We start from the raw sequence: 12791 nt of genomic DNA on the forward strand, positions 1-12791 counted from the left end.
AGAAGAATTTAATGTATCTTTGGATTCACATTACTAGTGTTCATTTTATTCTGTACAGTTTCTTTGTATTCGATAAATACTAACATAAATCTACGCAAGACTGAATTTAGGGGTCGAAGGCCTGGCGCTGAGGATCGATCCAAGGTCATCTCAATAAGGAAAAGGTAAAGTTAGTGCTATTAGGAGTATTACTCTTGAAAGGATTTCTCCAAGAATTATTTAATTTACTTTGTGGTATTAATATAGTATCAATCTCTTTCAATATTGGGAAAAAATAAGTAGAGTACTAATATTAATAAATAGTACTTTCATCTTTTAAGGGGAAATTGTAATATTGGAATTTCTACTTATGTATGCTTCATTAAATACATATTCCATAGGAGGAATACGGAAAATTAGAAGACCATTTGGCGAATGAAGATAGGAGAATCAAATTATAATGCGTATTAGGTGCGACAATAAAAATAAATTTTCAAAACAGCCTTGTTATTCTTTCTAATAAACTTACTACACACTTTATTATGCTAACCAATTAGTCTTAAGTAATGAATGGGATACATCATTGCCCCAGAGGAACGAGTAAGTATCACAATTGTTAAATAATATGGTTTATTATTCATAAAATTCATTGCATTCATATTTTGATATATATATAGAAACACAAACGCCAGTTAATGGACACACAAATGGTATCGCCATCTAGCGGCGAGGTCCGAACTAATTTTCAGACCGTTTTGTTAAAAAACCTTAATTACGTACTTTTCTCTGTATATATATGTTATCTTACATCACAATTATCATTATTCAACATTTAATTGTTTATTTGTACACTAATAATTGATTGATATTAATATTTTTAAATAATTAGAAAACAGAAACTTGTGGCGCCATCTCTCGGCAAACCGCCCAAGTTTGTCGTGAAATAGTTCCCAATTTTCGCCGCTAGATAGCGCTATATTTTCAGTATTTTTATTTATTAAAAAAACCAGGCATTAGATAATTATTAATGTACAAATGAACAATTAAATGTTGAATAATGATAATTACGTAATTAATGTTTTTTAACGAAACGGTCTGAAAATTAGTTCGGACCTCGCCGCTAGATGGCGATACCATTTGTGTGTCCATTAACTGGCGTTTGTGCTTCTATATATATCAAAATATGAATGCAATGAATTTTATGAATAATAAATCATATTATTTAACAATTATGGTACTACTCGTCCCTCTGGGGCAATGATGCATCATTTATTACATAATTAAATAAACATTATATATGTTTCCATTACGCATATTTTTACAACATGGGAAATCAGCAAAATAACTTGCACTAGGATTTCATAAAAAGGGGACGAAGAAGTTCGGGAGAAGGTGGTATGGTAAAGGATAGTAGGAAACAAAAATAACGATATACTTATTAATTGTTAACAGAAGATTGTTTAATCTATGCATTGAATATGGGATGACCTAATACTTACAAACTATCGAGTTTGCATCTAGCGATTGTGGTTGAGAACAAAACTTATCTTTACGTTGATATTTACACTAAGGAACGTGTGGAGATCTTTCAAAGTTATAGGAATTCCTTTGACTGAAAGTTTGTTACTTATTGGAATAAAGAACATTAAACTGTTTGTAATGCGTTAACCATGGAAAGAGGCTCCGATTATGGTACAAGGAGTATCTTAAACGTTACATCGTAGAACATAGCATTTATATGACATTAATATTTACAAAGAAACGTTAATAATTCAACTATCGTATTCACCTTTATCGAAATGGAAATAAAATAACTATCTGATGAACGCTAACGACTATTAATTTCTTAATTTTGTTCGAATTTTTAATAGAAGGTAGATACTAACGATAAGTATATATGACTGATCGTTTAAGATGTATGAAATTCTTTTATCGAAGAGAATGGTATTTAGTAATGTCATAGGCGAGACAAAAGTTAATTAACCGGTGAAGATAATTCGTACAAATTTCTCTAAGTCCTGAATAATATTCGTTTTGCACGTGTCGCGTAGAATTAATTTTAAACGTAAAACTCGATCCTAACGAGTGCAACCTTTTCCAGTTCGCACACAGCGTGGCAGTGGTCACTCAGAGCTCGATTGCTACGGCAGTTGAGCGTTATTCAAAGAAAAGGAGCAACAGGACTCTTCTTCGACGAGTTTCTTGTAAATTCATTCACGTATGTTTCCTAGTGTACAAGAAGTATAAACAAAATAAATTTGATATTACTCCGTATAACATTCGTTTACTTTTTCTTTCAATTTTTTGCTCAATTTCATTCGCGTATAATAAAGAACTAATGAACACCTTGTCTTGTAATAGGAAACTATCTTTGTACGAATAATATACAAGATATTGTAATCGTATGCACCGAGTTCCTTGGAATAGAAAATATCGAATAAAAAGTAATTTACGGATACTCTCGGTGCACAGTTTATCGTTCCCAACGACAATTGTCTTGCTGACGATATACAATAGTTTGGTTCTTTTATCAGAACAACTTCGAAAATGATTTTGCATTGAAAAGTGTTTTCCATTTGATATTCATATTTTGGAAATGTACGTTGGAAAGAACGTAGCAGCGAACAGGTCGTTTCGCTTGAACTTAAAACAATTTAAGTAAAATGCGTACAGAAATTCGTTTACTTAACTCTATCAAGTATTCTTTTGATATCCGCACACTGAAATTCAATCTCAATTAAATACAGATTTCTGTTCCCTTTATAAAACTACGTATACTTAACTATATGTAGATCACATTCGACGAAATATTAACAATCAGCATTGTCTTTCAAAACTAATGTCCTTTTAACCCTTATCACTACAACTGGAATTTCGGAATTTTTTTATTACTGCGTTTAATTCAATGCGAGCTAGGGTATTTGTTATCGTTATCGAGATATTAATGTAAAAGCTGTGAAAAAACAGAGAGTAGCGACGATGAGCCCGTTATTCAAAATGATATTTGTAATTATTACGCAAATATGTGCAATCTACGATAACTAAACTAAATCTTCAAGAAAATAAAACGACTTATTTTATTTAGAATTTGAATCAATAATTATTTGTTACTATACAAAATGATACTATGCATTAATTGATGAAAGTACGAGTAATTAAAAGTAATATAAAAAATGAACATACAAATACGAACGAGCACGTACAAATTTAAAAAGACGTAAATAATTACGTAAACAGGTTTTATATTCTCCATTATTAAGGAAACCTGAAATAAACATTATTTAGAAATAATTTATTAAAAACATATAAAAATAACAGTAAAATATAAATAAACTTCTTCGATTTACTCCTATTTTGTATTTACCCGACATTAATAAGTATTCTTACAAATAAAAAGCTATCTTATAAATATACTGCGGATATTTATGCATTTATTATATAAACCAATATAACAAATTCGTCCTAAACATAATCAAAAAGTATGTGCGTAAACAAAGTTTGTTTGCAATTGCCTGAAAATCATTCCATAACATTCTTGGAGTGATAAGGGTTAAAAAAAAAAGTAACAAATCTTAAAGAGAACTCTTAAATTCTTGTCAAAGAAACCTCAACAAGACTGAACTTTCTAACGAACAGCCAGACTGTCCAGCGAGTATTGAGATCAATAATGTTTCAACAAATAAAATAACAAAGAAATATGTCTCCTAAATTAAATGTCTACTCGATGCGAATTTTTGCATCCATCTCGAAGACACGAAACTGCACGATTAAATATTTAGGATCCACGAAGAAGGCAAGGCAGTCAGGGACTCGCAGACAAGTCTGAAACGAGTCCCTGTGCCACCGAAACAATTTCTTGATGTACCTCTTATTCGTTTTCGTACAGATCAACTATTAATAGAAACACTACGTACTCCTTTTTTTCAGCTATTCAAAATTCGACGCGTCTTCGAATATTTGGTGCTTTATTTCTTTAAACGATAACATTTCGTAGGCAGTTACGACACTTGTCGAAAGTCTCGCGTTGCTTTCTTCGATAAATTTCTCTTTTTTTCAGGTTTCAATTATGGTCCTAGTCGCATCTTTCTTACACGTCTTTAACATTGATTATAACATCCACAGAACAAGTGAAATATCTGATCTCCCAAAATTTTTACTTTACCATTCTTTCGCGTCCGAATTATTTTTAGAAGAGACATTTCCGGTCCCGCGAGAACACGTCTATTATTTACGACTAAATAACTTTCATCGCTAATCGATTAGCGTGTACGCATCATTCGAATTTACTCTTCGATTATCTAATCGCTTTGATGTCTTTTTAATTTGATGCTACCGTTACTATTGGAATTACTTGGCTTAGCGTGAGGTAAAAGCTCTGGTCACCAAGCCTCCGTGTACCTAACGTCGAACTCTTGCAGCGATGGTAGACATTTCTTCAGGGACTCGAACGTTTGAACGGATAGTTTCGTGCTGTTCAGGTTCAGTTTTCTTAAGCTCGTCAATGCTGAAAATAAAAACCCGAGTACTGAATACTTATCCATACACGAAGATACTGTACCGTTTAAATGGGAACACTCAAATATCTTCGTTATTTTCGAAGTTCAATATATTATATGACATATGATAATAAAAATATTACATTTCCTTGGAAAAAAAAATGGTTTGACTATTACGTAGACTATTATGTAGATTTTGTTCAAAGAACCATAAATAACAAAGATATTCCGGATGTTTCCATTTAAATACTCTACGTTGTAGAAAACTTACAGGTCAAAGTAGAGATTCCTTTGTCGGAAACAGGCGTCTCGCAAAGATTCAGAACCTGGAGTTTCTGTAAATGTTCGCTGATCATTTGTAAACCGGCATCGCCGAACTGCGTAGCCCAGAGGTTCAGGTATCTCAGAGCTGGCAGTTTGATGAGTTGCTCGGCGCAAGCGGAAGTTACAGACGTGAACGCCAAGCTGAGGCATTCGAGGTTCCCAAGAGCTCCTCCACCTAGGAGGAGAGCTACGTCAGCATCCGTCGCGCGAACTGGCAGCGTCAATTTTCTGGGCCCTCCTTTCTGTTGCTGTTTTAAACGACGAAAGTAAGTATAAAAATCTTTTTCCATGTGACGTCAGATCAAAATGTAAATGATGAAAAAAACACTGTTTACTCACCAATTCTTGTAAATTCCTTTGCCTCTGACAAAGTGCAGCGTAACGATTCTTGCCAGATGCTGTGGAGTCGAGGGCGTTCACTATCTGCAATCGAGCTTCCTCGTTTGGTAGCAAATGCCATTCCAACATCAAACAGAGAACCTCCTGCGCAGCGTCGCAGCCTCTCACCGCCAGGAGTACACAATCGTCTCGTGCCTGCTTCGTCAGCGAGCTGATAAACCTCTTCCGCCGACAGCAACACGCCAGCAAGGTTGTCAACTGATAAACAGTATTAAAAGAAAGATTCGAAGTTACAGAGGTGTATAGTGAGGTATAGCGTATGTATTTGATTAATTTTATGGAGTCTTAGGATTAGTCGTTAAAAATCTTCAAAGAAAATGCATACCATTTCACCAAACAATTCTCCCTGATCGGGACAAGCTGGACTCGATGGCACGACGATGTGGATCCACCCAGGTCGTGGTTCCCTGACTGGAAGCAGAACGCGATGAACGATGCACCTTGTATCTTTTGCTAAACGCTTTATCACGCACATTAATATCGACTGCTGGACCTCTTTCACGCTCAAAGCTTCCTCTGGAAACGGTACTGGTTGCAACAGAGCGCCCAAGCCCGGCCTCCAGTCTGTATATTCTGATCTGGAAGAAAATCGATGGTACATTTCTTGGAATGTAAACTCTGAATTTAAATAGCTAGCATTTTACGATACTTACGTGACATTCAGAACTAACAAGTAGCAATCTAATGGAGGTAAAATCAATGGTTCGTCATTTGCTGATACGGAACGTCGGGTCACTTCGAATCTGGAATTATTTTCAATACAATATGTGTTATATTATGTTATATTAATAAATTACTGTGGATACAAGAATGTGTAATAACCTCTACAAGTGCTTGCAATACATGAAACAAAAAAGAATTAAAAGAAACTTGGAAAAATTTGAAAAGTACGACCCCTTGAAAATATTTTTTCATATTTCATAATATTAACTTGTTCGAACCAAAAGTTTCCCTTTTCCATTTCTTTCTATTATTAAAAGCAAGATTATTTAAGATGCTCGAGTTAGGCAGAACTGATAGCAACCCGCTAATTGAAAAAAATTAAAAAAAATATACATTACTTACTCATAACTCATAAAGCTGAACAGATTGCTAAGGTGCCCTGTGAAAAAATACAAAAAAAAAAAAAATTGTTTCGATCAAATGAGCAACACGGTGGATCTTACCTGTGAAAAATCGCAGCGACGCAGATGGATACCAGATTGGGAAGTACTCTTGGATGAGGACAATCGCTTCCAGGTCCGTGAACAGCTGCGATATAGTCTCTGATGGCTTGTTCGCCGTTGTCACTTGCGTACAGGGCAGCCACGAAGACTTGAAGGAATTTTCTCATGTCTGGAGACTTGCCAAAGTCAACGGTGTGCTTCAAGCATCTCGTGATGGCTGGATTTACAGCAGACACTAAGGACGATCGTGGATGCTCGCGAGCCAACTTGGTGAGAACTCTAGCAAGGCAGGCAGGGAGTGCAACTTTGTCGAGAAGAGGGGCCACCACGGAAAGAGTAGCTTCTGCCCAGTGTTTTCGCTCGTTTTCACACTGAAACATCTCTCTGGTTAGCTTCTCCGACTTTTGATTCGACTCCTCCACAGCTGAATCCTCGAGAAGCTTCGCCACAGCCTCCAGGGGTGCGGCGGTGACCCTTTCGTCTTGGAGGGACGTCCACAAGGCAAAGTCTACCATTGATTTCAGCTCTCTGATCACTACTTCTTCTCGTGTGCTCAATGCTACTAGGTGTTGGTACTTGAAAATACTTCTCTAAAAATCAGATAATATCGGAAGTTACAGGATGTTCAAGGAAATGTTTCGTATCGTAGGAACCTTTCCATTTCACAAGTAACAAAGGTGGCTACCCAATTAAAAGTATTGCGAGCTCGGAGGTAAGTTACCTTCCATAGTATCGAATGATACCATTGGTCCCTCGTATAAGCGTTATTGGCTTGGAGGAGAAGCGAACTGTCTGGCAGAATTATGCTGAGGCAGTTCTTGTATGTAGGATCCCATCTGGCAACGGCATACTTTCTTATGTCGGACATGTTATTGTATGGTATTGGTTGCTGAAGAAATCCAGTGGGCTGAAAAGAATAGTTTGAATGATTGGAATATTATAACTTAAAAAAAAAAAAAAAAAAAAAAAAAAAAAAAAAAAAAAAAATATGGTCATAGTTGCTTAAAGTGGTAGATATCTGGAAACACATATTTCGAGAATGTTGCTGAAACTATGATATGTTATAAAAATCGAAATTATAAACCATTAAAAAAAAAAATAACGATTATTGACTGCGCCGTTACTGAGATATAATTAATTAATTACAGTTTGAACTGCGTTCAAACCAGCGCATGCGGACAAGCGTATCCCTGCGATGCCAGTGTTGCTTCCAACTCGCGAATGCGCGTTGAAGAAAGCTGAGCGCGCAGTGCTGTAGCTATAGAAAACGATACCTGGTCCCAAATCTTTTATACTCCTATTAATTATTTACACTATTACAATATTTACAGAGTTGTAAAGCTTACAAGGCATTACAAGGAGAGGCCGTGAATTGGGGGTCACCGATTATTACCTTTCTGAAACACGTCAATTTATTTAACAAGATTGAACGTTAACTGAAGTTCAGTCGCCAATAACCATTGATGTAACTCTACATAAATTTGTACTTGAAAAAAAAATAAAATAACACGAAAATTTATAGCGTTAACGGAATAATCGACAAAATGGTCGAATGCATTCGCGGAAAAATTGGATAAAACAACGTGGATACATAGACGTGCATGTATACTAAAAGAAAAACAGAGAGATGAGAGATGCGTGTACACTGTACACATAGTCATGTGTGTGTTTCACTTACGTCAAAGCCGACCCTGAATTTGTCTTGCGATTCAGATTACGTTTGAATCGTGTAAAAGACTGCTTGATTCATTCTTTTTTTTCTTTTTTAGTCATCTGGTATAACGATCCATTAGGCTAAGTCTGGTTACACGTTATATAATATATACATTATATATATATTAATTAATACTTATAACGAATAATAAGCGAAATTTCAAAGTTGAACTTCTCGAAAACAAAGCCTCGCATGAAACATTTGTATTCTATTCAGTTTCACGTATATTTGAAACGAATACGTTTCCTCTGCTTACAGGTCCTTATAAGTCAGGAAGTATAAATTGTTTCGTAATTATCACGTCGATAATTACCTGAAATGATTTGAAATACAAATATAAAATGACGTGGAAGTACGTCAGTAGGGACCAGGTACAGATTTAAAAATGACGTAGAAGTACGTCAGCGGCTACCAGCTACGGATTTTAAAATGACGTAAAAATACGCCAGCGGCTGGGAATGTATTAATAGTCAAAATGTGATCGACCAGTCCCGAAACGTGTTTTTCCTCCACGCGACATTGTCTTTAAATTTGTCTCGACTATCGTACTTTCCTAATAAATCGCAAGAATATTTATTATCCGCGTAACACTAACTGTTTAATATTTTACGCATTTCCAGCGTCTTAATAGAAGCTCATATATTCAAAAGTATTCCCTTAATAAGCAAATACTTATTAAAACTTATATTTAGAAAAAAAAAAAAACGATATTTTCATAGTCTTTCGTGTGTATTTTAGTCGAGAATATTCTACAGCGATCGTTAGTTGGCCTAATCAGTAAGATAGGCTCCGCTAGATAAGCAACCACTGGAAACTTACTAATGTTGCTGTTTCTAACAGAAATATTACTTCCTCTACAAAAAAGAACGTTTGTATGCAATGTAATCTTGAAAAAATAAATAACGCAGACCTAACGCGAAATTTAAATTGCAATGTTGATCTAACCCAGACCCAATCCTTTGTCCCTTTGTCTTGTCTTTTTCAATTACATTTACAAATACTTTTCTGCCAAAATGATTGCAGTCTAAAACGAACTTTACTTCTATACTACTATAAGTAAATAACAAATCAACTTACAGTTTTAGAGGAGATACAGGTGTCGTTCAGATAAAGATGATGCGTCTCCCACCTTCTCAAGAACTTGCTCGACAGAATTTTCCTAACGAGAGTCTTTGTATGGTTCAGAAAGCACACCTGGATGTCTCCTTCCTCGATAGGCTTGAACCTGGGCCCAACAGGCCCGGAACTGGGGCTAGAGCTCGAGGAACCGCTAGTAGGGGAGCATCCGGTGCTCTGCCTTTCCAAATTTGGACAAGATCTGGCTGCAGGTAGGCAGAACGCCGTGTCCAAGCTTTCAGGCTTCAAAGTGTCTATTCGTGAACCTTTTTCACCCACAAACGATTCACAGGCATCCGATGAGGGAGATTGCGCGCTGGATCTAGGGTTAATGCCTGACGACAACTGAGGCGAGCTGGTGCTGGTTATCTCCAGACGCATGGCTCCTCCATTCACGCAGAGAAAGTTGTAGTAAGGTGCAGTGGATGACAGGCCAGCATTCGTTGGACCAGCAGGACTCAACGGCAATGAAGATCCTTCCTCTGTCTCTGTCTCTTGATTGTAAACGTTCTCCTTTCCTGACTCCCCAAACCCATTCTGCAAGGATGGTATGTCGTTCTCTGAGACAGCTGTCACACGACAGTTCCTCAAATTGTCCTCTATGGAGTCGATCAGAACAGAAGGGGAGGACTTTGTGAAGAGTGTTGTGGTACTGCCAGTTTCGTAATCCTGATGGCCCCCAGGAGATGAGCCTGATGATTCTATCCCTATAGAATTGCTACCTGGTGAGGGAGACACGGAAAAGAAAGAAGCATCCTTGTCGCAGGAATTGGATGACTCAGTGGACCGTAGACGCAGAAGAAGCTTCTTGCAGCGCCTGTTGCTATATGATTGCTTCTTTGGAGAAGACTTTGGACTACTCCCATCTTCCAAGAGTTTCTTGTCATCTTTGGTTTCCTCTCCATTTGGAATGAGATTGGGTGCTGTTAAAGAATCAGGTCCTGGTGAGAGGGAGTCTGGATCCAGGTAATCGGATTTGATGTCTGGGAGTGTATCGGTGCTGCTGCAATCCGAGGTGGATGGCTCTTGGTCTATGTATCTGATGGATGACCCAGAGCCTTCACTGGTGGCCTCTGAGCCTCGTCTGTCGCTCTTGGAAGTCGAAGATTTGTTGTTGATGGGTAGGATCATGCTCATGGAGGAGGTGTTGGATTTGGTAGAAGACAGGGGGGACACTAACACGCGGGAGGCGCGTGTAAAAGGGCCTTGGAAACAGAACATTTTATTTGAGGATAAATGAATTTTCAGACAGAAAATTCTTGTGAGCAGTTTGAGGATTGGTTAATTTGGTAACTTGTGTCCCCTTGTGGCGAGATTCTACGCTATGGACCTACTGACCCAATTCAGTCTATTCTCCTAGATTCCAATGATCGACACGTCCGAGAAAATTTCAGGGAGAAAGGTAAATCGTGGTAACAGCGTTTGGAAGGCAAATCGATCTGAGTTTCTTGAATTTGTTTCTTTGTTGTCCTCGAGGGTTTCAGTATACAGGCTTTCTCCAGATCAAGCTCCTCGTTCGACCTAGAAACGGTCGTTCTCCTCTCTTCATTCACGCAGAGCAATTCAATGAACAGCGAGCAGGAAGCAGCTTCGAGGAACGTTTGCGCTGGGGCATTGCTGGTTTGCTCGTGGCTCGTGGCTCCGTGGGAAGCCCCGCTTCAGAGGTCAAACTGGGACGCGTGATTTTTTTTTCACACGTTGCAACGGATCACGGCACATTTTGACACAAACCACTCGACTCACTGTCTCGTTGCTCGACTCCTGATTAATTCACTGGTTCTTGTTTCACCGGTTCTCTTATCTATCTGCAAAAAAAATCGGGAGAAAATTGTAACGTGCCGGAGCAGTTTCCAGTGGTTGGATGGCGATGGTGTCCGATGGTGTCGAGAATTGGTCGGCAGAGTCAGAGTCGATGAACGACGAACAGAAGGAGCGAAGGAGAGAGAAACAAAGAGGGAAACGAGGAGAGCGAGAGAAAGAGGGAGCCGTGTATCCGACGTGACGCTTAAATGTCTGACACGATTGTGAACAAGCAGGTGGGGACGACGGGGTTAAGGAGAGGAGAGGGCGTCGCGGCGCTTGGCGTCTCGCAGCCGATCAATGACTAGTCGCGAGTTTGCTTCGAATTATTGCGATTTCCTGCGCCCCTTTCATTCCCCTTTTACACGTTAACACGTTCATCGTCACATCACCATGTAACATACTTAGAATATCACCCACATATACATATATATATTATGATGAATTAAAAAAATTCACTCTGAAAGACAAGCATCAAAGGAAATGAATTTAAATGAAATTCGGACACTTGCTTATGCTACGACTTTGCAAATATAAATTAACCCTTTATCGACCTCTGTAACTTTCGACACACATATTTATCAAAATAATCAATTTTTGATAAATAAAACACATTAAAAAGCAAAGTCTGTATTATTCTTGAATTTGTACGGTCACTTTTCAGAGCTGGCATCGAACCCAGAAAAGGGAATTCCCCTTTTTGTGGGGCGCGAGACGCATTCATATCAACTCTTTCGATCCTGGTGGAACATACACTATATGTATGTCCAAGTGAATACTTTTGATTGCCTTTGATCAAATTACAAATGAGACATGTGAAAGACATACATGAAAAAAAATGAATCAAATCTATTTTAATACAATTAATTTCTAAACCTATTGACGTTCATTTGTAACTATGTCTACTGTGCTGAGGCATATAACTCGTCATTTTTTTTAGTTGTAAAAATATTTTACATGGAATAATAATATCAATAAATATATAATCAACTTCGTTGGAATGTTTAAAACTAATATCTTGAACAGTTCATTTCATGAAATTGTCATCATCCGATTAACTTTGACCGATACACGTACAATGATAGTTTGCACAAGGATGGAGAAATGACAAATGATGCGACGACGTTATCGCACTTCCCTTTTAGCGTAAGCGATACGGATAACATCCCATTGTTGTTTCGGTATCTTTTTTTAAACTGGTTTCATACGAAAATATTGTTATTTGGATCGGTCTGCGATCGACGTCGTTTAAAATAAAACATTCAAAATTATTCCATAGCATGGATCTTAAGATTCGTTAAGAGACTGCGGTTGTTCATACATTTATGACATGGAAAAGTATGGGAAACTGTATGAAAATCTGCGTGAATGATATAATATATAAAGCGCATGAGCGTTGGTAATGCACATAACACAAAAATTAATGTAGTAAAAGTAGTAAAAAGTAATGCACAAAGAAAAAACAAAAAAAAAACACTGGCATCTTTTAAGCAACTCTCCGCTTAACAAAGGCACGCGTCCACGTCGCGGCGACGACTGGTAACACCATACCCGATAATAACAGCGTTCAAGTTCCCTTTCAATAAACGTAAGATATCGCATCCAAGGTTACGCTAGGCGTTGCCTTGCAAACAGTTACTACGAATTCGAATCATTTATAATGCAATGTTATTCCTCTTGTGAACATTACAGATTCAAAAAGAATACGCTCAAAAGCATTGAACCACCATTAATATTATACATAGAACAATCGTAAATCTCATTCAGATTAAAAAACAATGTGTATTACATTTTGCA

At 37.4% G+C, this 12791-nt stretch overlaps 1 protein-coding gene across 1 annotated transcript; it reads right to left on the minus strand.

The window, feature by feature from the left end:
* Nucleotides 1-3551: 3551 nt before the first annotated feature.
* Nucleotides 3552-12725, minus strand: LOC128893640 (C-Maf-inducing protein-like). Its single transcript, XM_054154756.1, has 8 exons — nucleotides 9156-12725; nucleotides 7086-7271; nucleotides 6365-6954; nucleotides 5852-5941; nucleotides 5524-5776; nucleotides 5139-5396; nucleotides 4747-5047; nucleotides 3552-4483 (listed from the first exon to the last, which is right to left on the minus strand). Exons 1-8 carry the CDS (start codon nucleotides 10413-10415, stop codon nucleotides 4359-4361), a joined length of 3063 nt encoding a protein of 1020 aa, XP_054010731.1. The 5' UTR covers nucleotides 10416-12725; the 3' UTR covers nucleotides 3552-4358.
* Between the last annotated feature and the right edge of the window lie 66 nt (nucleotides 12726-12791).

Source organism: Hylaeus anthracinus, unplaced genomic scaffold (genome assembly GCF_026225885.1).
Source record: "Hylaeus anthracinus isolate JK02 unplaced genomic scaffold, UHH_iyHylAnth1.0_haploid 3, whole genome shotgun sequence".
In the NCBI taxonomy this organism is placed as follows: Eukaryota; Metazoa; Arthropoda; class Insecta; order Hymenoptera; family Colletidae; genus Hylaeus; species Hylaeus anthracinus.